General features: G+C 39.0%; 1 protein-coding gene across 4 annotated transcripts in view; it reads left to right on the top strand.

Moving 5' to 3' along the window:
- ANKRD28 (ankyrin repeat domain 28) overlaps positions 1-25041 on the top strand; it is a 180566-nt gene extending 155525 nt beyond the window's left edge. For all 4 annotated transcript variants that reach the window (XM_089911164.1, XM_022561781.3, XM_089911163.1 and 1 more), the window contains 14 exons: positions 2768-2879; positions 3816-3842; positions 4264-4338; positions 7439-7640; positions 9414-9501; positions 9734-9851; positions 10762-10981; positions 15796-15883; positions 15973-16056; positions 16830-16975; positions 17593-17675; positions 18119-18201; positions 19385-19476; positions 24117-25041. In XM_089911164.1, the coding sequence (XP_089767290.1) occupies positions 2768-2879; positions 3816-3842; positions 4264-4338; positions 7439-7640; positions 9414-9501; positions 9734-9851; positions 10762-10981; positions 15796-15883; positions 15973-16056; positions 16830-16975; positions 17593-17675; positions 18119-18201; positions 19385-19476; positions 24117-24403 (1705 nt within the window). In that variant the 3' untranslated portion in view covers positions 24404-25041. The remainder of the gene's footprint in view (positions 1-2767; positions 2880-3815; positions 3843-4263; positions 4339-7438; positions 7641-9413; positions 9502-9733; positions 9852-10761; positions 10982-15795; positions 15884-15972; positions 16057-16829; positions 16976-17592; positions 17676-18118; positions 18202-19384; positions 19477-24116) is intronic.
- The last annotated feature ends 613 nt before the right edge of the window (positions 25042-25654 follow it).

The raw sequence follows: 25654 nt of genomic DNA, 5'->3' as shown, positions 1-25654 counted from the left end.
ATAAATATTCCTCCAGATTTTGCATACATGGTTTATTTTAGGGAAATAAGAGAAATTATAGAAAATCTTCGTTTCTTAATTTTCTGAGTTTTATAAAATGAGCGTGTGTTAATTTACAATGAGAAAAAAAATTTAAGATTGACTCTCTCCCCTCCACCTCATTTGCAAATCAAAAGTGAGGTTCAGATTTTCAAGATCAAGCAATTTTGTGGTTCAGAATTTTATAAACACCCAGGTTAAAGTGTCACTAACTCATTAACCCCTGTGCTGAAGCATTTGTAGCATAGAAAGAACACTTGAAGAAAAGACCCAAGGCCTAGTCCTTGCTTTGCCATATTCTAGCCAGAAGATTAGGAGCAAGTCATTTAATTTTCCTAAATGTCAGTAATTTTTTTCATTTGTTAAAGGTAATACTTACAAAGTAGTCATGAAAATTCATATTCCTTAGCAAAATTTGAAAGGCGTGGCAATAGAAGTAATTTTATAATTATAAATCAACTCTTAGTCTTTGTTTTGTTATAGGAGACCAATCATCTAGTAATATGAAGGTAGACAAAGAAATAATGATTTGATAACTACTGCATGTATTATGGTTGAATTATTTCAAACCATTTAATGTTGTATACTTGCAACTAGTAAATATAAGTAGTGCTTTGAGACTTGCTCTCCTACTTCAGAAAGTAAACATGAACTTACCTACTTGTCTTGCTTTCCTTAAATAAGTCAGTTTTTTTTTCCCCCCAGTACTCATGTATCAGCAAGTTATCTTAAAATAGTTTGTTCCACTGATAGAATCTGCCTTGTGTTCAGGTCTCAGTAGGGAGAACTATTCCTGTTTTATCATTCACATCTAGAGAACTTGATTAAAGGTAAAAAGATGTGCCCTTGGGTGAAATGTTTCTGCCTTTAAAGCAGTGAGACTGTCCTTCCAGGCCAGCAGGCCTTTCCTTCATCCCAGTGAGGATTGACCTGTGAGCTGGTACCTAAGCAGACTGTGTACAGAGTCTACACACTGCCTGAGATACTTCCTGGAGTGCCCTCAGAGCTAGTTTAGGAATACCGAGAAACACCAGGCTTGTTCCTTAGAGTCAGATTCGGGTGATGTTGTTCTATCATAGTGATATGCATTTCATCATAATTTTCACTTCATATAAATATCAAAATCCCACTTAAAAGGATGAACGTTTGCTACCACTAAGGATATTATAATAAATGTAGATTCTGTAAGTAATTCCTAAGAGATCTAAAGTACTTTAAGTAATTAGCATTAAAGAAATAAGGGTTGGCATTGCAAAGAATGGTCCTCATACATATATGATAGAGTTACTGGGTGATCAGTTACATCGCTCCATTGTTCCTTTCCACTTGTTCTTATAACTTCATTATGCTTTTGGAAACTTGACAAGTAGTATCTGATTATAGATTTCCCCCCTAGTGGTAGAGTTAGTAGTTATTTAGACATACTGCAATATTAGACAAATTATCACTGAATAATTATGGACTTGGAATTTGAACATGAGTGGTTTTAGATTATTTAGTTGAATTCCTACTCCCATCTATCACATGAATAAACAGAAGCCATTTCACCATAAAGTGAAACGATTTGCCCAAGATCGTTGGTATCAAACTAACTCTCACAATAAATCTTTTAATTTCTAATTCAGTACTCTTTTTTTTTTGCTACAGTAACATTTATCAGAATTATAACAAATTGTGAAGCTTATAATCCTTTTATTTAAAAAAAATTTTTTAACATCTTTATTGGAGTATAATTGCTTTACAATGGTTAGTTTCTGCTCTATAACAAAGTGAATCAGCTATACGTATACATATATCCCCATATCTCTTCCCTCTTGCGTCTCCCTCCCACCCTCCCTATCCACCCCTCTAGGTGGTCACAAAGCACCGAGCTGATCTCCCTGTGCTGTGCGACTGCTTCCCACTAGCTATCTCTTTTACGTTTGGTAGTGTATATATGTCCATGCCACTCTCTCACTTTGTCCCAGCTTACCCTTCCGCCTCCCCGTGTCCTCAAGTCCATTCTCTACATCTGCGTCTTTATTCCTGTCCTGCCCCTAGGTTCATCAGAACCATTTTTTTTTTAGATTCCATATATATGTGTTAGCATACGGTATTTGTTTTTCTCTTTCTACAATGAGGTATCACCTCACGCCAGTCAGAATGGCCATCATCAAAAAATCTTACAGTCCTTTTAACATTACTTTCCTCATATTTTAATAGCACAGGAATGAAGTATTTCCCATGGGAAGGTCTTTCGTGTTACCTACATACCACTTTTACATCATTCCCACACTTTTCAGGTCTCTAATGCAAGATCCTTGAATTCTGACCTTGGTTTTGGGAGATATTTTTACATCCTTTCTTGAGCTTCCTAATGAGATATCATACTAACTGTGTATTCCAGAAAGATTGGATGCTCCCCACCACTAAGAGTTTAATCCTGTCAAATGTTATTTGAGTCGACTAGCTGGTGCCATAAATATAGACTGTATACGAAACAGTCTTCAGGTATACTGAGCTTGCTGACAGACTGTGGATAAAGAAGATCTCTTATGAACGTTTTGTTTGTACTTTTATGATACTTACAGTCAATATCATTTAAATGACAAATGTATGTAGTGTAGATGTGTTTATGATTTTTACATTACTCAAATGTAAGAAAAATTTCCAGTTTTGAGTTTGTCTCTGTTTTTATCATTGGTTAAAATGCAGGATTTAGAATTTTGAATATATCTTACTCTAATAGGTGCCTGGAATACTTATTAAGAAATGATGCAAATCCAGGGATCCGGGACAAGCAAGGATACAATGCAGTTCATTATTCAGCTGCATATGGTCACCGTCTGTGTCTTCAGCTGGTAAGATTCCTGATTTCTTGTGGAAGGACCAATGTAGTTTATATTCTAATAATGTAATGACAGTGAGAATAAATGAACCAAGAAACAAATGCCTTTTAACATTTTTAGAATCCCTATCCTTCCTAAATTCATACTTGCCTCACTAAGCTTTCTCTCATTCCCTTTTCCCTTTCACAGAGAAAGGAGGAAATTAGATCTCTGGAGAGGGCTCCCTTAGAGCCCCCCATGTCCAAGTAGCATTCACTGCCCCTGCCCCTTTAAATGTTTTCCAGAACGTTTTAAAGAACTGTAACTGTGTCATATGTGAGAAACACGTGTTTCTGTGAGAGGAAGCTTCCCCCTGTGTATTCAGGAATTCCGAAAGACCCAGTCTTCTGTCAGTCTCTCCTGACAAGGGAGACTCATCTTCTGCCAAGGAACTTTTTATTTCAACTGTGCTCTCATTCCTGAATGTATACACCATTCACCCCACTTTGCCAAACCAAAGGGAGAGTAAGAGACAAGTTAAGTGATTCTGAAGTTTGTAGCACATGCTTCACGTTAGAGGTTTCTTCATTTAGACCTACTTATAAATTATATTAACATTGGTTCCCTTAAAGGGGAAATAAAATTCAAGGAGGGTGGGTATAAAAGATAGAAAAAAGAGGTTGACATGCTTAATATAGCATTTAGAACCCTGCTACAGAAGTAATGTTTCCTTAGTTTATTATGGTAGCTTTAGACTAAAATCTGAGACCCATGTGTATAGATTTGTGGTCTATTATATTGTACAATTGTTTATTTAAAAGACTTCATTTTTGGAGGCAAAGGAAGCACAAGTTCAGAATAGAATTTAACAAAGCCCTATGTAAATAGAGACGTGTAGTTAACATTTATCTCTTTACTGTATATGACTGCTTCCTCAACTAAGTATTTTTATTTTAAATTTTATTTCAGATTGCAAGTGAAACTCCTTTAGATGTTGTAAGTATTAATTAGTCAGTTTTCCCCCTAATACTGAGTATTTAACTATTTGCTCTCACTAGAGCTGGAGCCTGTCTTACACATTCCTGGGAACAAAGATAGTGACAGAAATCATGTTTGCAGGGGGAGGGAAGGTTCTTACTTGGTGGTAATTAAATGGCATTTCTCTCAAACTCTAAGTTTATAGCCCTCTCTCAAAGCTCTTAGCATGTGGTCCTTACCACATTTTCAGGATAATCCATTCCATAAGGTTGCTGAATTTAGTTTTCATAATATAATGGTCTGGGATTTTTAAATCCATATTCAAGTATCAGTTTATACTCTAAAATGAATTTGAACTTGGGGGAGGGGGACCAGGAATAACTGCTGTGGTATGTCTAAAAGTACCATTTCTGACACTTAAAATTCTTTTCTTTCTCAGTTAATGGAAACCTCGGGAACAGACATGTTGAGTGATTCAGACAATAGAGCAACAATAAGCCCTTTACACTTGGCTGTGAGTATTGCCTTCACAGCCAGCTTGATGGCTGATTTACTGAAAATGTCTCATATCTGTTTGTGTTGACTCAAACTAGTACCCAGAACTTTTGGTCCATATAATGATGATCATGGAGTTAAAACTGTAAGAACTTTCTTAACTCTGAGAATTCTTGAATGTACTTCTGTTTCGTTTGTTTGTTTGTCTTAAAAAAAAAGGGCGGGGGGGGGTGGTTGGGGGGAGGGGGTTTGAGCTTCCCCCAAGGCCTGCCCTAAGGAGAGAATATGCCTGAGATGTGAATTTTAAAATGACCCACCCTAGTGGAATGGCTTCTGACTTCTTAAGCAGATGATATAAGAACTGTAATTTCTGTGGTATTTCTAAAACTTTTTGCTTACTTTGTGATTTTGGGGTGCTAAGTTTGTGTTCACTGGTCCTTCACTTGCTCATGCTATAGGATTTAACTACATGGTCTGTAATGTTCCTTCTAGCTTCAGATGCCACTGAATTTTTCCTCTTAATGTCCGTCACTAAGAGGAGAAGATTAAAAGAGAGTGTGACAGTTCTTTTAAGTCAAATATGGAAATGAATTACCTTAGGAAATTTCAAGCAGAGCCCAATCTAGTTCTTTCTGCGCTGAAAGAAGAATTTATCTTTGAAATAAAGCATGTTGTGGGGAGCTGGGGGACTTTGAGAATCAGGAGCATTGGGTACTGTCACTATTTGTGAGACCTCTGATTTTAAGTATAGTAAAATGCTTATAAGTGTCTCTACTTAGGTTAATGTGTATCACAAGTCCAGTGATCCATTTAATTGTTTCTTCTCACATATACTATTATTTTTTATTTTAATATTCTCCTGGCATATTTTCTAACACTGACACATGTACACTGAATTTTCTGCTTTGTCTTTCTCCCCCTTTCTCCCCAGCAGTACTTCCTACCATGGTCTAAATAACTAAGAAGACATGCTGAAGCTTCCTTTTTCCTTGCCCTTTGGGTCTTTGGAAATACTGTCTACTCTCCCAGACTTGCATAAAAAATAAGTCATCTGGAAGTGCAAAGCTAGCATGGAGAAAATAGCTATTTTACTATGGGTGGCAAGAAATGACGCCTGAGCAGATGACTAGGCAGTTCTTCCTGCATCATTATCATCCTTCTTATAATAATAGCGCCTCATCTCTTGAACACTTACTAGGTGCCAGACTAAGCACTTTGCCAAGTTTTTGAATGCATTATCTCAACAACTTCAGTTTTTTAACTAGTTATTTTACTCCATGGCTATTGAGAATAGTGCTGTTATTAACATGGGTGTGCTAACTAGTGTTTTTAAGCTGAAATGGAAACAATTTTGTGATTTCATAATTAGGCTCAATGAAATGTGGTTATACCACCACTCTTGCATTTTGTACCCATCCCTAGGAGGTTTTTCAGAAATTACTGAAGTGATTTTTCTCCTTCCAAACTCTCCGAATCCAGGACGACTTGATGCAGTAAAAACATGCTGGCTTGAGGACTCAGGAAACTGGCCTTGGTCCTGCCTTCGCACATACTAGACTTCTAAGCCTCTTGTCCCAGTCCAGTCAGAGCCATCATGAGGGGAAGACTCCTGTGGCAGATTACCCTGGCTCTAGCTGTCCTTATTTTCCCTCTGCTTCTTTTTATACCACCTTCTGCATATACTGTGCCTCTCACAGTTCATTTTTAATAGCATAATTTTGTTGACCTGGTATTGAGGAACAAGGTTAGATGTGATCCTCAGACAGTAGAGCTCAGAGATCTCCAGTCACTTTAACCTTTGAGGGAGTCAGAAACATCAAGAGGTCAGTAAGGCGCAGAGCAGCTTCACCTCCTGCTGGTGCTTTCTGACATTTCCCACAAGAAGTGGTTTTATAGCCCTTTGGTACATTGCGGGGCCCTCTTTTTTTTTTTTTTTTTTTTTGCGGTATGCTGGCCTCACTGCTGTGGCCTCTCCCGTTGCGGAGCACAGGCTCCGGATGCACAGGCTCAGTGGCCATGGCTCACGGGCCCAGCCGCTCCACGGCATGTGAGATCTTCCCGGACCGGGACATGAACCCGTGTCCCCTGCATCGGCAGGCAGACTCTCAACCACTGCGCCACCAGGGAGGCCCTGCAGGGCCCTCTTTCTAGCTGAGTATCTCTTTTTAGAAGCAGGTGACATTTAGCACAAATATGGTAGAATTTTATATTTTTCAATTCCCTAATGAAAAGTTCACATGTGATCATTTACAGTTTGCCTGTATGTGCTAAGCTGCAGGGCTGAAAGGTATCAGAAAATGACTTGTCCCTTAGCTAAAAGGGGTGGCATGAGTGAACCAGAGGAGACATTCCTTCCCCATCAGAACTGTGTCGTTATTGCCTTATGTCCTGCTCAGCATCTAGTCCAATAAGAGTAATAGATGTTCAGTTGACATGTTGGTTTTTGAAATGAATTCTCTGGAAAGCAGACTGTGTAAAGAAGGGGATTTCAGTCAGTCGGGTTTCAGACAAATCTCTCAATCTTCTTGCTCTGCTGTACTGCTAGGACAGTGCGTAGCACATGGCAGTTTTTCAAGCAGGGCTCAGCCTAAATATTTTTGAAAAGAAATGTTTATTTTTGAGATGGCACGTTATGGGATGGAGTAGTCATTTTAATTTGAGAAATCAGAAGGCTCAAGTACTAGCTGAACTTCAGTTGCAACTGTATCTATGATTTAAGTGTAGTAACACTTTATCGGGGAGTGAAGGGGGGGCACTGAACTGTGACGAAGAACACGGGCTCTGGAATCATAGACTTAGAGTGAAAGCTTTCATTGAACCCATGTCACACATCATTGAATGTCTGCCATGAACCAGACATTGTATACTCGTGAAAAGATCACCTGTCATTTGAACTTTTATTATTTGTGGAATACCCATTCCCTAACACTGTAGCCTACTAAATGATTATTAGAAAAATTTGTAGGTAACTTTCTGAATTATCAATACAGAAGTTTTAGATTATCTCAAATATAATGATGTAAGACAAGTTTGCTTACTACTCCCTTTATGTTTTCTAGGGTTTCTAAGAAGTCAGTCTAAATATGTATTTTTTAATTTATATTTTTATTTATTCCCAGGCCTATCATGGTCACCATCAAGCACTAGAAGTGTTAGTACAGTCTTTGTTAGATCTTGATGTGAGAAACAGTAGTGGAAGAACACCCTTGGACCTTGCAGCATTTAAGGGCCATGTAGAATGTGTGGATGTTCTCATTAATCAGGGAGCCTCAATCTTAGTCAAAGATTACATTTTGAAGAGAACACCTATACATGCAGCAGGTATGTCAAAGACTATGAATGATTTTATTTACCACTTTCCATCTAATGCTCTTCTTTTTCAATTTCTTGTATATTATACTCCTGGTAATTGTTTTAACAAGTTTGACTTTAACAATTCTAATGATTCTACTCTCGGGAAAACCAACAGCAAGATTATAATCACTTAAAAAAAATATCTACCTTAGAAATCGGATTTATGTAATAGTCTAACTTCTGAAGTACTTTATCAACAAAAAAAATACAATTTTTTTTTTTACTGCTTTTTGATGGAAATTCTTTTGGGTTGGTATGTGCTTTCATTTAATAACTGATAAACATTTTACTTACTGTACCAGGGTACTGCATTAAACATTTAATCAGACAGGAATACAGAGTGCCTGCTATGCAAGAACTACTCCATGGAGTGTTTTGTGATGTTGTAGATGTGTGAAAATGCAAAACTACATAACAATGCCACTGTGATGACTCAGTACCCGCTGTGTCACTAGCAGATGCAGATTCACAACTCTCTACAGGAGTTACGACAGGGCAGTATTAATTTTAAATAATGAATTCAAGACTGGTATATGTGAAGAAATCCTAGCCAAGTATTTGTCTCATCCCCAATAGGCCATCTTCGTATGATTAGATTCATTTCACTTAGTCTGTTTTTATAGGGTGATCCTTAAAATGGATCCATTTGAATGTAGGTCTGGGACTTTGCTTCTGGTCATTTGGAAAACTTACATTTTAGAAGACTATAGGTAACACCCACTGTTGCTCCAGAGCAGCCTTTCAGAAACTATCAGATAATCAAGCAGGGCTCAAAGAAAAAAATTTTAATAATGGATTAAAAGTTCTAATAAGGATATGTATATAAACTGCTATATGGTAAAAGTAAGAAGTCAAAATGCTATCATTTTCTGTTACCTTATTCTGAAAAAGAGTGACGTTGTATATTATTCTGCAACTTGAAAAATTATATTGTAAGCACATTATTTGCAGAGCTAATTTAAAGCTTTCATGGACTGTTTGCACTCTTAATAGATAAATATTGAACCAAGACACTAGTAAGTCCCTCAGAAGTGGCTGACCAATGCCATATAATTCATAAGTCCTACCCACTGAAAGAGTTACCGCTTACTGTTAGCACCCACCTCTTCAATAAATGCAAGCCTTGGTCAGAACCAGGATGCCTTTCAAATTTGGAGACCTGCTGGGGAGCATCTTACTCTTAAATCATAGAAAGGACATTGGTTCTGGATGTGAGCCAGTCCTTTCCCACAGGGATCTTATGCCTGATGCTTTGGGTGTTGAGCTTAGATGATACGAGCACTCATCAGTAGCTGCTGTGTACTGAGTGTCCGTGAATCCAGTTTAAAAAAAAAATGATGGGCCAAGCAATTTCCTTGAAGTATCCCCAAGGATCACATCTAAAATCAGGAAAGAAGGGGGACTTTCACTATCAGGAATAAAAATATTTCCCAGACGTCCTCCAGACTTCTTAACATCTCAGTGGGCAGAACTTGAAACCAGCCATTGGCAAAGGAGAATGGGGTTGATGTGATTGACTTGTCTGATCATGATTTCATCCCTTGGCTGGAGGCAGGCTGCCCTGCCTGACCACATTGGCACCACCAGAGAGCTAAATAAAATGAGCATTTTCTTTCTTGCCTGTTAAGTTCAATGAACATTCCAAAATTATATCTAGCAAATGTGGTTTAAGATGGACATTTTCTATTTTATCATTTTATAGATATATAATTGCTGAAATTTTTGAATATCACTTTACAGCAACAAATGGTCATTCGGAATGCTTACGGCTACTAATAGGAAATGCAGAACCACAGAATGCAGTAGATATTCAAGATGGAAATGGACAGTAAGTTTTACTAATTTTTAAATTAGTTTTAGGATGTTTGTTAATCTTCATACCTTTGCCCCCCTATTTTAGTAAGTCTGTCATAGTGTGTAACTGAGTAACATCAAATACAGTTTTTTAAGTATACTTTAAAGTTGCATCACAGAAAGACATGTTTAGAAGGCAGGCCAACACAGTGTATTTTCATGGATGAAGTCTCGGTGGTGACGGAGCTGCTCCTGTTGTTACCCAGGACTCCTCTGATGCTGTCTGTGCTCAACGGGCACACGGACTGTGTCTACTCACTGCTGAACAAAGGAGCAAATGTAGATGCCAAAGATAAATGGGGAAGGACGGCACTGCACAGAGGGGTAAGCAGAAGTGTTCTCGCTTCCTTTCTGAAAGTTTTTATGACCTCATTTTACCTAAAACTGAACTAGGCTGTGTTTATATTTTTCTTCATTTAATTTTTACCAAATAATCTTTACTGTTTCTTTCACTATCTTAGTTTTTGAACTCTAATTTTTAACAACCACAAAACACAACTTAATCCAGAGACGAATAATGTTGGAACAGAATTTTTAAATCTTAGGGGTCTTCCCTGGTGGTGCAGTGGTTGGGAATCGCCTGCCAGTGCGGGGGTCACGGGTTTGAGCCCTGGTCCGGGAGGATCCCACGTGCCTCAGATCAGCTAAGCCCATGCACCACAACTGCTGAGCCTGCACTCTAGAGCCCACGAGCCACAAATACTGAGCCTGTGGGCCGTGGCTGCTGGGGCCTGGGTGCCTGGGGCCTGTTTTCCGCAATGAGAAGCCTGCGCACCGCAGCAAGGAGTGGCCCCTGCTCACCGTGGCTGGAGGGAGCCTGCGCGCAGCGACGAGGACCCAGCGCAGCCAAAAATTAATTAATTAATTAGTTTAAAAAAATTTTTATAACCCTAAAGCCTTGAGTAGAATTGATGTCAGTTTTACTTTTTTCCATTATCACAACTATTTTCTTATACATTTTTGTCTTAATTTTTTCACCTTTGAAATATTTTTTTTGTTGAACTAGAAGCCCCATTATTCCTGGTTTTCATATTTACTTTTATTTTGACAAGGTCACTGCTTTAAATTTTTAAGCCACTTTGAGTAAAAATACTGGGTTACTCAAAATATGATAAATGCCTTGATTGGTGGGAGGACATGGGGAATATGGACTTTAAAATTCGTAATTAGCTATAATTGGCATGGAGTGCCCAACATAGTGTATTCAGCTACATGCAAATAATTTTCCTTTCAGGCAGTCACAGGCCATGAAGAGTGTGTAGATGCATTGCTTCAACATGGTGCTAAGTGCTTATTACGAGATAGCAGGGGCCGGACACCAATACACTTGTCAGCTGCCTGTGGACACATTGGTGTTCTCGGAGCTCTTCTGCAGTCAGCAGCATCTATGGATGCAAATCCAGCCATGGCGGACAATCATGGATACACGGCGCTTCACTGGGCTTGCTACAACGGTTAAGTACACAGACACAGACCCACGTTACCTGCCCGTTATGTACCACAGAGAGACAACTAACTGACACATTCTGACTTCCATGAGAATGATATATTAAGAATAACCTACCATGTAGTTATAGCTTACTCCAGTGCCTTGTCGTGCTAAAGCCAAGATGCTGGTTGTCACAGATGTTTTGAGATAAGCAGTCACTAAGTTTAAAAGTTTTTTAGACTTTTGCTTCAATAAGTATTTTGCATTTTTAAGATACTTTTATAATATTAATTACTTTTATAACATTAATAATATTAATATTATTTGTTATTAATATACTTTTATAATATTATTTCCAATGTCTTTTATATAGTTATGCTTGTATTTTTATTATATTTTTTTCTAAATGTACTTGTTATTAGGGAAAAAATGACAAAGGTAAGAGAAACAGTGAAAATGTATCATATTCTAGACTGAAATCTGTGTATGTTTTCTGAGCACGTTGCAAGTTAAGATCCTTATATCAACAGTAACACGTATGTTCAACATTTTAAGGGAATAAAATCCTGGTAGAATAAATCACGGAAGTAGAAACTAGAAACTTGGACACTTTTGTGGTTAAGTGAACGTGGCTGCATGATTATAACAGACTTACTTTTAGCTTCCTGGAGACTAACCGTCACAGTTAGTCCTTTTACAGGTAGACTCATTAAAGGTCAATCAGAGAAGTATAAAGCTATTTTTAAATGATAGATGTGAAAAATGGGATTTGGCTTTCGAAATGTCACTAAAATAATGTAAGTAACAGAGCATATTGAAGATTTGATCATCTTAGAAAACATTTGGGTACGTTATATGCAGTGTTAAAACATCAGTCCTGCCTAAGTGTATGCTTAGGGCTTTATCAGGGATGTGAGGGGTTTTTTATTTGTTTTGAATTTCAGTGTAGCATTCAGGTTATTGTTAGTTGTAATAGCATATCTACAAAACTAGTTGACAGTTCTAACAACTTTCCCTCAAAATGTACAGAAAATAGAAATTGCCTCTTTATATAATATCCACTTGCTTTAAAAAATAAGCATAGTGGCTGTTATAAAATACAGCTGACTGCCTTGCCAGAGAGGAGGTTTCTGTCTTTCTGTAGTACACTTTTTGATGTGGTTCTTTTACTGGGAGCCATTTTGACAAATAATTGTTGAGTTGTGGTAAAAGAGGAGAAATCTGAATCTTGCAAAATTATAGTTTAAACATTTTCTTAAGCATTTTCTAGATAACAGTATTTTGATTTTCATATTAATTCTTGTATCAGAATTGAGAGCTCTATTCTTTTGCTCTGAGAAAGCTTTGATGTCTTCTTGAGGATTGACCTGTGGCTACATTTGGTCATTTTGCAACTCTGAGTACTGATGGTGCCATAGAAAACTTGAATAGTTAAATATATTGCTAATTCAAAAGCTTGGTTTAGTCAGTTTCATATTTTACTACCTCAGATCCTTAGCCAGAACAGTTTTGAAAACTATAAAACCTTTGGATTTCAACTCTTCTTCCTTTTTCAACTCACTAAAGTTGGTATTTAATGAATATAGCAAAGTTGTCCAAGATAAATTCTAAGTCAAAGACGATACTGTATTTTGCCATTGAAATTGGTTTGTCTTTATAATGTAACCTGACATCTTACAAGTATAAGGAGAACCAAGCAGTAGGAAAACATCCACAGATAAAACTATTTTGAAACGGACTTTTATTGGTGCTTTTTTTTTTTTTTTTTAAGTCAGTGAGAGTTAACCATTGGAAAAATCACACAGTAAGGTAGTTTTCCTCAGGTAGAGCATTTAGTTGTAAAAGTACTGCTGTAACTGTCCTTTGGAGAGTTGCTATTTATTATAACATTCCTACCACGTCTTTCCGGAGAACACGGTTTTCCTAAAGTGAGTTTCTTACTCCATCACTGCTGAATTTAGACTCTCTGAGCACGTTGTGTACAAGACACAAAATTTTGCACAAACTACGTGCCTGGTTGCCATTTAAAGATCATAGCAGATGTGTCTAATTTCCAGACTGTAGCAAAATTGGTGATGATTCTGAATTGAGCTGGAAGGAATTAGATGTGTGTTGGCTATATGTACAGAGACTGTACAGGCAGTGTAAAATTAATACCATATTTACAGCCAAAAGCCTATTTTATAATTTGGCATTCTGAGAGTAGAATATGTAAAATAGTTTTACTTTGACTAGTAATTATTGTACGGCTAAAAAAGGAATTGGAAGCACTCCAACAGGATAGAAAACAACCTTTCTCTCAAAATTAAAATGGAATGATGGCAAAGCTTTAGAAGAGAACTGGTTATACATACCCAACTTTAAAGTTCAGATTTCCAGTTTATGGAGTCATTCAATCACAGAACTAAGAATACTTCCATGATCTCATATGTTCCTTTTAAAAATGTATCAATTTTTACGAAGCTATAAGCATCTTCAGAATATCCCTCTAAAAAATGAAGAGACCAGTTTCATCCTATATACTTTTATAAACCAGGACACAAAGTGAAGAAATTTTCAGCTTGACATGACCCCAGTAATGACTGCTGAATCCAGAGCCCCGGGACTCCCTTTTGCCATCCACAGTCTATGCAGACAGTGATTCTCACATCTTTCAGTCTCAGGACCTGTGGCTTATAGCTGTTAGTATTTACTGTATTGGAAATTAGGACTGAGTAATTTAAGGATATTTATTAATTTATTTTAAAATAATAATAAATCCATTACATGTTAATATAAATAGCATTTTTATGAAAAACTATTTTTCAAAAAAATATTAATAGAGTGGCACATTGCTTTGATGGCTTGTTAAAGAAAAGAATAATTTGCAGTATTACCCAGCAGCTCCCCAGACCACACCTTGAGAACTGCTATCCCAGGAAAACAGGAGACTCTCAAATCAATACTGAACAACTTTCCTTGGTTACTTCTTGGCCATGAGTTAACATTTGGAGAGGGAGAATTGAAGCAGGGTTTCCCACCCTCGGCACTGTTGACCTTTGAGGCCAGATAATCCTTCGTTGCGAGTGACTGTCGTGTGCATGCAAGAGGTTTAACAGCAGCCCCGGCTTCTACCCACTAGATGCCATAGCCCTTCCCTACCCCATCCCCAGCTGTGATAAGCAAAAATGTCTCTAGACATGGCCAAATGTCCCCTGAGGGCTAAAATTGCCCCTGTTGAGAATCACTGGATGAAAGAACTGACAGATGATGGAACATAACCATAGGTTTCCTAAAACATACTTTCTTTTCCTGCTAAAAACAATTATAGGATAAAGATTAAGATGAACTATTGTTTGAGAATGTTAGAGTAATTAAAAAAGAAAAAGAGCATCACTTTGTTAGCCAGATGTTAAGCCATGGAAGTAAAGAGGCTGTTTAAGAATCTAATTTATTCCTAATGCACATCCCAAATGACTAACGAAATAAAAGAAGCAACATTTCATTTTCTGCCATTAATACAGCAGTGGGGGTACTTTTACTAAAACCCTGGCTTTGAAAATTGGATTAAGAAAATCTCAGGTTTGAAAATCTCAGGTTTGAAAATCTCAGGTTTTCCCCTGTTTTCAAAGTTGCTATTAAAAACTGTGGGCCTGATACCTATTAGTAATCAATATACTTGACCTTTAACCCAGCAAGATCATTTCCAGAAAATTGTTCCTAGAAATAAATACTTTTTAAGTACTGGAACATTTACAACATTGTTGATAATATCACAAAGGAAAACTAGCAGTCACCTCAAAACCGATAATTAGAGATTAAATCCTTTATGATACATTCTGATACTGTGAAGTTTTTCCAAACATTCAACAATAGGATGTCTGTACATGCTACTGTGGGAAGATACATAGTTTTTAAAGTAAAAAACAAGTTGCAGAACAGAACATCCCAATTGTGTAAAAATTTTTAAAAAAGGAAGTGTGTGTTTATGTGCATGCAGTTGTATATGCCTAAAAATTTTTTGGAACTGGAAGGTAATAATGGTCACTAGTGGTCACTAGAGAGTGGAACTGGGGAATGGGGTGGGGACAGGGACATGTACTTTTTTCCTTCTGAACGCTTGGATAGAATTTGAGATTTTACCATTAACTCCTTAGTAGAGCCAGAAAATATTCAAATTTTGAAGTTAATTATGCTGCATAAACATCTATTATTTTGAAAGTTATACTATGCTATATAGATAGGACATTTTAAAAAATAATGCCCAAAGAGCTCTAACTGGTCACCACAGAAAAGAATAATGAGACTAATTTTTTTCCCCCCACAAAGTAAATATTTGTCATGTCCATAAAAAACTGATATTGGACTTCCCTGGTGGCACAGTGGTTAAGAATCCACCTGCCAATGCAGGGGACACGGGTTCGAGCCCTGGTCCGGGAAGACCCCACATACCATGGAGCAGCTAAGCCCATGTGCCACAACTACTGAGCCCATGCACCGTAACTACTGAAGCCCGCGAGCCTAGAGCCCGTGCTCTGCAACAAGAGAAGGCACCGCAATGAGAAGCCCGTGCACCAACCACAATGAAGAGTAGCCATCACTCGCCACAACTAGAGAAAGCCCATGCACAGCAACAAAGACCCAACACAGCCAAAACACACACACACAAATAATAATAAACTGATATTAAATTATCGTAAGAAGCTGCCCAAAGTGCCTAAAAATGTGATGTTTAATGGGTTCAGGGAACTGATTACTTGTAGTCCATGTAAAGCCTTATCTGTAGGGATATGTTGGTGTGTATGGGCACCTCAGTATCTGTTTTGGATTTTAATATCTGATCCTCATTTACTTAATTAGGTCACGAGACATGTGTAGAACTCCTTTTAGAACAGGACGTTTTCCAGAAAACAGAAGGAAATGCTTTCAGTCCATTGCATTGTGCTGTGTAAGTAAAGGCAGAATGAATCGGATTTGGTTTGAGTGGTTGAGAAATACACCATGGCTGTGAGAGTGATCACCTTGTTACCTTCACAGGATAAATGACAACGAAGGTGCTGCTGAGATGTTAATTGACACGTTAGGCGCCAGCAGTGTGAACGCCACAGATTCAAAAGGAAGGTAGGAAGTCAACCATGTAGGAAATTTTAACTACTAGATTAGTGTGGAAGAATTTAAAGAGACCCCATTATTAACTAAAAGTTGATTTTATATTTACAAGTATAAATTGTTACAAAACCTTAATTACATTCTCATTATAAAAGGCTTTTCTACCGTGACTTTTAGCCAGTCTTCCTGGCTAAAAGATTTCCCTTTTTAAAGAAGATGTGTGTTGGGACTTCCCTGGTGGCGCAGTGGTTGAGAGTCCGCCTGCCGATGCAGGGGACACGGGTTCGTGCCCCGGTCCGGGAGGATCCCACATGCCGCGGAGCGGCTGGGCCCGTGAGCCATGGCCGCTGAGCCTGCGCATCCGGAGCCTGTGCCCCACAACGGGAGAGGCCACAACAGTGAGAGGCCTGCGTAACACACACACACACAAAAAAAAGATGTGTTTGTTACCCAATGACTCTTTTTAGTAAAGTTAACAGATTTCTAAATAGGAAGAGTCCAGCTTTTGTAATAGATGGCAGTATTTGGGTCAGGATTTATTTCTTTCAGAATTTCCTTTAATGATGTAATTTTTTTGGCAATTTCATAATTTATACTAGTTTAATTAAGGGACTTCTATATTATCAGAAACACAAATTTTTGTGGCAGGAGTTAGTAAGCTCCCCCCTTTAAGCCTGTTTGTATCCAAGCAATGCCTAGTATGTAAACCCTTGAAAATTGCTCTCATAAATTAAGAGTATACAGTGCACAGATTTAGTCCAGTCTTCCCATTTCTCTGTGTGCAGAACTCCTCTCCATGCGGCCGCCTTCACAGACCATGTAGAGTGTTTGCAGCTGCTACTCAGCCATAATGCTCATGTCAACTCTGTGGACTTCTCTGGGAAAACACCTCTCATGATGGCTGCAGAAAACGGACAGACAAATACAGTTGGTAAAAGAACTGCTTAAGGCTTTTTACTACTCTAAGTGTGGATATTGCTTATGTATAATGTAGCTCCCATCTGACTCTAGTTCACTGAATTTTGCATTAGTTATCTCACCGCTTCTGAGATTTAAAACCTTTTACTTGCTTATACCCACGTTTTCATTTAGGCCCACAGTATTTCCATTTGCCCTTACTGATTGAATAGTGGCGTTAGCAGGCAGTGTTAGGATAGTGGTTAAGAACCCTGGCTCTGGAGTCTCTGCCAACTAAGCAACCCTCATGCCTCAATTTTTCCATCTATAAAGTGAAAAAAATAACAGTATCTACTTTGTAGGGTTGTTTTGAGGGGTAAATAAGTTACTATAAATCCAGAGCACTTAAAACAGTCTTTGAAATTTAGTAAGACCTCACAAAAGGAATGTTAGTTTCTGTTGTTCTTGTCTGTTACTTATACAACAGTATAAAAATATGGTATAGACCTTTATATTACAGTGTGTTTTTTGCACTTAAGATTTTGCTAGAGGGATATTTTTCCTTTCTGTCTTCATTTCTCTACAGTGAGTTATTAGTAATCTGAGGTGTATGTTCATAAGCAAAAGAGTTGATACAATTTTTCCTCCCAGAGATGCTGGTCAGCAGCGCTAGTGCAGATCTGACTTTACAAGATAACAGTAAAAACACCGCCCTCCATTTGGCTTGCAGCAAGGTAGGTACACATCTTAAGGATATATTTTCATTGTTAATATCAACAGTGGCATTTAAAGTTTTTCCACTTAACTAAAATGCACAGAGCTAGGGACCAAACCTCTCTAATAATCACTGACATCAGATTTCTTGGGAAAAAATACTGATGTGTTAAGCACCGTGGTATATGAAAGTTTCCAGTAAGCCAAGTAAGTTTTGGACCACAAGCCTAAATGTAATGATTGTCTTTCTCTAATCTCTCTGATCTTAAATATTCCTGTCTTCTTCTGTAACCCCATTACACCAACACATGTTCGGGCAAATATTTAAGGCATTAGCCAAGAAAATGCATGGCATATGTATGGTGATGTATATGTTACATGGACTAGGGTTGGGGTGTATTGAGTGTATAAATTTATCTTTAATGGTGCTGAAGTTTTTAAGAGTTATTTGCCATAATTTTAGGGTCATGAAACTAGTGCCTTGTTAATACTGGAAAAGATAACAGATAGAAACCTCATCAATGCAACCAATGCAGCTTTGCAAACGTGAGTACTTTCAGTGTCTAGTGTAAACCTTGTGACCTATAATTATAAAAATGATTAATGGGGTTCTTTTTTAACATGGGACCATTGGAATCAGTCTATCACAGAAGCAGTTAAAAAATAAGGAACAGTTCTTATAAGTGACAAAACTCATTTCTAAAATCATCATAATTAAAAGGCATATTACTAAAAAAGCTTTTGAATTGAAATGTGTTGTTTCTCAATCCAGTTTTATGGAGGAAAGTAATACTGTTCTGTGTATTTTATGGCAACCAACTGGAATAATAAATTATTTGACACTAGCAGTAAATGAGGCAAAAGGTTTTATACGTGTCTGTGAGCTAGAGAGATTTCAGAAATAATCAGGTTCTAATTGTGAACCGCCAGCCTCCAGGTGACTCATTAAATCCTGGATCAGTGTCTCCCATTGTCCTCTCTCCATTTTCATTTGCTATTCTACTTTGAGACTTAGTAAAGAGAAAAACCTTATAATACTGGTTTCCATTCATGTATCAGTCAGATCCCTTAAGGGTCCAAAAATGAGTCATGGAACCTGTAAACTGTTTTCAGAGCCTGTTGGAATTTGTGCTGTTGCAATTTACAGTTTTTATTGTATATTCTATTGTACGTGTTTGCCAACCACATTTCTTAAAACAACTTAAGAAGGCAAGTTTATCAGTATCTGCTCCACTGCCCTTACCCGCACCCAGTCCCAGAGAGTTTCTAGTTGACTTTCTTCTTCTATGGATTTGCCTTTTTAGGTGCTTCATATAAGTGGAATCATACAACAGTTGTCTTTTTGTATCTGGCTATTATATATAATGCTAAATAAACATTGGTATACAGGAAAAGAAAAAAAGAAGGCAGTTTAGTTAGTAAAATCTCTTCAAACATTGAGTCTTGAAGGAAACTCACAAAAGGGTTTGGTGAAGGTGGAAACCTGTTGATGGGCCCAGTGCTGAGCTCAGGTGCATGACGATGCCTGACAGTGCACTGCACACTGGCTCTGCCGTGCCCTGCTCCCATCTTCATTGCTATCAGGACCACGGGCCTCCAGTTTGCATCTCTAGATCTGCACAGCCAAGCAAAAATGGTCTTCAACAACCAGGATAGAGAGAGTGAACGAGCGCACACACACACATGGGCGTGCACACATGTACATGTACACATATTTTTTTCCCTCCAGACCTCTGCATGTTGCTGCCCGAAATGGGCTAACAATGGTGGTTCAAGAACTTTTGGGGAAAGGAGCAAGTGTGCTTGCAGTAGATGAAAATGGTAAGTAGCTTCTGTGTTCTCTTTCCTTAACCTGTTAGAAGCTTTCATCTTTCGATGATCCATATTTGAAGTAAAGTAGACTTGGATATTTTTTATTGGTCAAAGAGAAGAGCTGAAGTTAATACTGACTAGAACTTATACTTTGTGGCAAAGGGAATAAGGGCAAGAGAAGCAGGAAAAGTCCATCTAACAGGTGAACTTCTGAGTTTCATGTATTTATTAAATCAGAGTTAGGGTTTACTAACTTTGGTTTAGTTATCTTAGTATTCAAAGAATTTGTTCTGTCAACAAATATTTATCAAGGCCCTTACTTAAAATGCCAGGTTTTGTCTAAAGCTAATCTTCCCACTTATGCACTAGGTCCTATCCTCTTTTGCATACTTGAGACTGTCACTTAAGCAATTCTTTGCTTTCGTGTCCTGTAATAATGACTTTTTTGTAGGAATCTTTCTAGATTACTCCCATCAGCATAAAGACGTTATTTCTCTCATCTTAAAAAATCTCTCATTACTCCCACTGCTCCTACCAGCTGTTGCCATATTTCTCTGTTCCCCTCTGCAGCACAGTTACTCAAAAGTTGGCTCTCCCTCTGTCTCCACTTCCCCTTTTTCTTGCTCTTGTGAATCCCCCCTGGTCAGGCTGTTACTCCCACCGCACTACAGAACGGTTCTCAGCAAGGTCACCAGTGACCACTGCAATGCTAAGAGTCACCTCTCCTTTCACTTGACACATCAGAATTTCACACAACTAATTATTCCTTCTTTAAAAATAAAAAAAGGCTTTTAATGTGGAATTGAAAACATATGTGAATAAGGGATGTGAAGGTTGCGATTTACCATAGCTAGTGTCCGCTGTTCCCCCCAAAAATCTCCATACTTTCCATTGTGCTGCACACTGTTCCCGGGATCAGTAGGTACAGATCATTTCAGGGCAGGATAAGAGGGAGAGTCAGAGAGAATACATATGATTTGATTATAATATCCTTCTTTAGGATATTCTTCTTTTTGTTGTTTATTTTATTTTATTCATTTTATTTTTGGCTATGTTGGGTCTTTGTTGCTGTGAGCGGGCTTTCTCTAGTTGCAGTGAGCGGGGGCTACTCTTTGTTGTGGTGTGTGGGCTTCTCATTGCGGTGGCGTCTCTTGCGGAGCACGGGGGCTTCAGTAGTTGTGGCACGTGGTCTCAGTAGTTGTGGCTTGCGGGCTCTAGAGCGCTGGCTCCGTAGTTGTGGTGCACAGGCTTAGTTGCTCCGCAGCATGTGGGATCTTCCCAGACCACGGCTTGAACCCATGTCCCCTGCATTGGCAGGCAGATTGTTACCACTGCACCACCAGGGAGATCCCTAGGACATTCTTCATTCACAGATGCCTGGTTCCTTGAATTGATAACCGGGTGAGGATTTGTAACTCACTACTTTGTTGGTTAGATTAAATAACCATATTTACTGGAACTGAAAATTTTTTGTTTATTTTTTATTTTACTCATTTCTTATTGAGGTATAACTGACATACAGTATTATATTAGTTTCAGGTGTATCCCTTTTTCTGGATAAACTTTCTTTACTTGGCTTTCAGGACTCCACATTTTCTTAGTTTTCCTCCTACAGTACTAGTTATAATTTCTTGCGCTATCCCCAGCTTGTTAATATTGGAGGGCTCTCGGACTCAGTACTCAGTTCTTTTTGCTTTCCCTACCTACATTCACTCCCTGGGTGACCTCATCCAGTCCTTTGGTTCTAAACACTACCTCTGCGCTGAGAATTCCTAAATTTCTGTCTCCAGCTGCCTAATTGACAGTGGATGTCTGGTGCACATATCCAGAACTGAACTGATGGGCCTTTCTCTCCCCCTCTGCCAAGCCTGCTGTGCCCACTACCACCCTTGGCTCAGCTGGTGGCCGTTCCCATCCTTACAGTTGCTCCTCGACCCCTCTCACACCCAGGGCACAGTCCACCAGCATGTACTACTGACCCACCTCCAAAGTACGTTCAAAATATGCCCACTTTTTTCCCTCATCTACCACCCTGGCCACGATCCTTTTAGAATACATGGGAAGATGCTTCCCTCTGAATCTCAGTTTACTGAGAACCCTTAAATGATCTCCAAGGCCCTACTGGGTCATCCCGCTCGCCATTACCTCTCCCACCTCATCTCCTACTCTTCCTCCATCGTCGCATTCTGCTGTGGCGGCGCCTCACACCAGGGGTGTGCATGCATTGTCATGTTTGTTCTGGCTGCTTCCTCTGCTTGGAGCACTCTGCCCCCAGCAGTCTCTGACTAAACCCTTCACCTGTTTCCAGTCTTAACTCAAATATCATCTCTTCAATGAATCCCATCCTGACTACCCTTTTTATACTGCAGCCTGCTGCACACCCCTCATAGCATTTTCAGCTCTTGTTTAACCTGCTCTACTCCTTCCTCGTTCTTTTTTCCATAGAGTTTATCTTCTAACATATGAGGGCAGGAGTCTTTGTCAGCTGCACTCACAGATCTACTCTAAGCAGTTAGAAGAGCGCCTGGCCATGTGGGGCTCAGTGAGTATGTGTTAGGTGATGATGTGCCGAGAACTGTGCTAAATCCTGCAGATACAGTGTAGAGTAAGACAGCCTACTTCCTTGAATGGCAGTGCATATAAACAGGCTGACACAAGGCCCTTGAAGTAGTTCAGTTAGAATAACCCTAGAATGCCATGAGAGATATCGGGGAAGGCATCCCCCAAAAGTGTGTTCTGAGCCAAAATCCAAAGGACAAGTAAAAAGTGGGGAGAAAACTTCTTAAGCAGAGAGTGTGACGTATTTAGAGATACAACGCAGGGCAGCTTGAGTACTGAGTTACGCCAGAGTCTCTTAGGTCAAGTGGCAAAGGATCTGTGTATCAGGGAGACAGCAGCTAGTCTGAAGGGGAGCAAGCCTAGACTAGGAAACAAGTTCACAGTTAGGGGTGGAAGGAGGGGGTGGGCAGAATTAAGGCAGAGACATTGGAGATGAAAGGACGTTGACGTTTCTAGAGCCCTTTTTTTTTTTTTTTTGCGGTACGCGGGCCTCTCACTGTTGTGGCCCTCTCCCGTTGCGGAGCACAGGCTCCGGATGCGCAGGCTCAATGGCCATGGCTCACAGGCCTAGCTGCTCCGCGGCATGTGGGATCTTCCCGGACCGGGGCACGAACCCGTGTCCCCTGCATTGGCAGGCGGACTCTCAACCACTGCGCCACCAGGGAAGCCCTCTGGAGCCCTTTTGATGGAAGTCGGGGAGGGAAGAAGTCACCTGTAGCCTGGCGTGGGGCGATGTGGGGGGGGGAAGTGCCATTGTTTAAGATGAGAATGTAGGAGGAAGAGCTGGGTTCAGTTAGGGACATGAGAAAAGTTCACTGGAAACTCCAAGTGGGTAACTGGATGTAGATATATGGATCTGGAGCCCAAAGTCAGCAAGATCTAGGTTGGACATAGAGATTTGGGAATCATTAGTAAAATGTAGTCATGAAATCCATAGAAGTGAGTGGTATCACCCACTAAGATAAGCGCAGACTCTCCTAGCTATATAAAAGAAACTTTCATTATCAGTAAATTACATTTCTGGAAATACAGCAACTATATAGATTAAAATCAGGAGCCTAAATCGCTAACTTGTATAAGATATTTGGTCACATTGTGAGGCTCTAAATCAGTAGCCAATAGGCAATCTTTGTTGATCATTTTCAAGGTTTTATATAGCTTTTCCTTATAAAGAGATGGAAGGGATAGTGTAACAGATGATAATGAAGGTCGCCTGTGACCTGATGTCTTCTGACATACTTTGCAATGTGAAATAGTAATCACGGTCCAAAGTTGGCAAGTCATAGTAAGTACCCATCTTATTTTACAGTCAATTCTAACCTTCACATTAATGATCCAGTTATAAATTGCTGCAGTAACGACAGAGGTTGATGATTAAATTAGGATCTGTGTCCTCACCATCTGCTCTCCCTGCCCAACCAAGTGTTTCCTTGCTCTGTTGTATTGATACTCTGTGGTGCCTTAGGGCTAAAGTCAGTCTTCTTCTGCTAAAGAAGGGAACGTATACAAAGGAAACATTTGTTTTGACTTAGGAGCTTTAAACCTGTTTAGTTTATCTGTTTTTCTTCAGTGGACTGTGACCCTAAAAGAAAAGTTAATTGATGGCCATGTGTCATTCATTGAACAAGCATCTTTTGAGCACCTGCTCAGAGCCTCATTCATGAATCTGTGCACATTTAGGTTTCTCAGCATGTAAGCACTTACAGAACGACGAATTAACAGTAAGACTCTCCCACCATTCTGAACAAAGATTGGTCAGTCTGTTTTTTTCCCCTTATTCTAGTCTGATATTGTCTATGAATCTGGATGGATAGAGATAAGTTGTGAGATAGTGGAGGAATCATCCATCCTGGGCCTCAGTTTCCTCTGCTATAATGTAGTCTGTTAGGTCTCCTCCCACCCTAGATTTCTATGACTTTCCTCTTTCTCTACTTATTGGAAAGTTCTGAGTCATTCCAGTAAAACCAGTTTACTATATAAGCTAGGTAATTTAAAGTATGTGTAAAGTTGAAGGCCTTTAGGCTTATTTCCTTGTGTTAGTGAAATGAGTCTTAGGATGAGTAATTTTTAAATTTTATCTTTAATTCTAGGCTATACCCCAGCTTTGGCCTGTGCTCCCAACAAGGACGTGGCTGATTGCCTCGCTCTCATTTTGGCCACCATGATGCCTGTCTCATCAAGTAGCCCTTTATCATCTCTGACATTCAATGCCATTAACCGTTATACAAACACCTCAAAAACAGTGAGCTTCGAAGCCTTGCCCATCATGAGGAATGAACCCAGCTCCTACTGCAGCTTCAACAACGTCAGCGGGGAGCAGGAGTACTTATACACCGATGTGGACGAGCTCAATGACTCTGATTCGGAGACCTACTGACCGGCTGAGCCAGAGGTCCAGGGGGCAGTTCTGGCACTGACGCTTCAAACTGTGCTTTTCAGGAAAAAGGCACTTTCTCATTCACGTACAAATTCAGCCTAAGAGGAAAGATGACAGAGTGGGCGAATAGAAGAAATGCGGTAACATTAGGAAGAAGAGTTTTAAAGGCAAGTTTTGCAAAAGGAACTTCTAGAATCTTGAAATAGACTTGACCAGAGGAAAACACTTTGATGGCACATTGCTTTGTGGAATTATGTAATTTGGTTTTGCAGTGCCAGGAATTACTTGGGACACTGTGTACCCTAATCTGCTCATACAAGCAACACTATGGTGAAAGAAGAGATAAAGACACTAGATTTCAGTTTTATCAGTAAAACTACAACTAAATTTAAGGGCAATAAAAGTTTGGTACAGTAGGCATGATGTGCACAGCAAATTGCCAAAGGACCAAATAACTCAAAGGGTTTTAATAGAATGCCACTTTGCGGAAGCTGGAGCGGGTGAAATGAGACATTATCTAAACCAAACTTTAATATTTCTGAAAATGAAGCTGAGATTTGGTTTTAAATGTTGATTTTTTTTTTAAGAAAACATCTGAAAGCCTTCTAATACTGTATTAAACCATGAGAGAAAGCAGATGTATTTTTACATTTTTTTTTCTTTTACATAAAAATTTTAAAATTCCAACTTTTATAATATTAGAATTGAAAACCAGCTGATTGGGTGCAGTCAGGGTGAAAATATTTGTGATGTAGACATGATGTAGATTGGGGTCGGGCTATTGTTGCCCAGTTTTGAATGGTTTAGGTTTAAAATTGAACTATTTTTGTTTGAAAATGTAAAGAGTTTCCTAGAAGAAGGAAATTTCATGAAATCAGAAAGTAGATGATTTTCACCCTATTGCAGCCAAGTGGTCCTGGGGAGTGGAGTTTTCAATCTCACTACTTTGGATGGTACACCTTCATCGCCTGTGTCACCCTTGTGCCTCCACAGTGGATTGGGGGATTTTTGTTGTCATTGTTTAGTGAAGAATCAAAAAGAGAAACTCCCTGGTTATTCATAAGTTAACGCCATCAGGTTTGGAAGGCATTTCTATATTGGGCAAGGTTTAAAATACTAAAACCTTTAGGTCTTATTGACATTTAAAGTAGGGTGTTTATAACATGCTACTGTTTAGGGAAGGAAGCAATTGCCTGCCGAATTGGAAGACTGCCTTTTAAGTAACAAAAAGAGGGGGGAAAGGCTGATGTT

This window comes from Delphinapterus leucas, chromosome 4 (genome assembly GCF_059928025.1).
Source record: "Delphinapterus leucas isolate spDelLeu-1000000601 "Yukka" chromosome 4, BTC_Dleu_Yukka2, whole genome shotgun sequence".
Lineage (NCBI taxonomy): Eukaryota > Metazoa > Chordata > Mammalia > Artiodactyla > Monodontidae > Delphinapterus > Delphinapterus leucas.
This window is presented reverse-complemented; position numbering and strand designations above follow the sequence as displayed.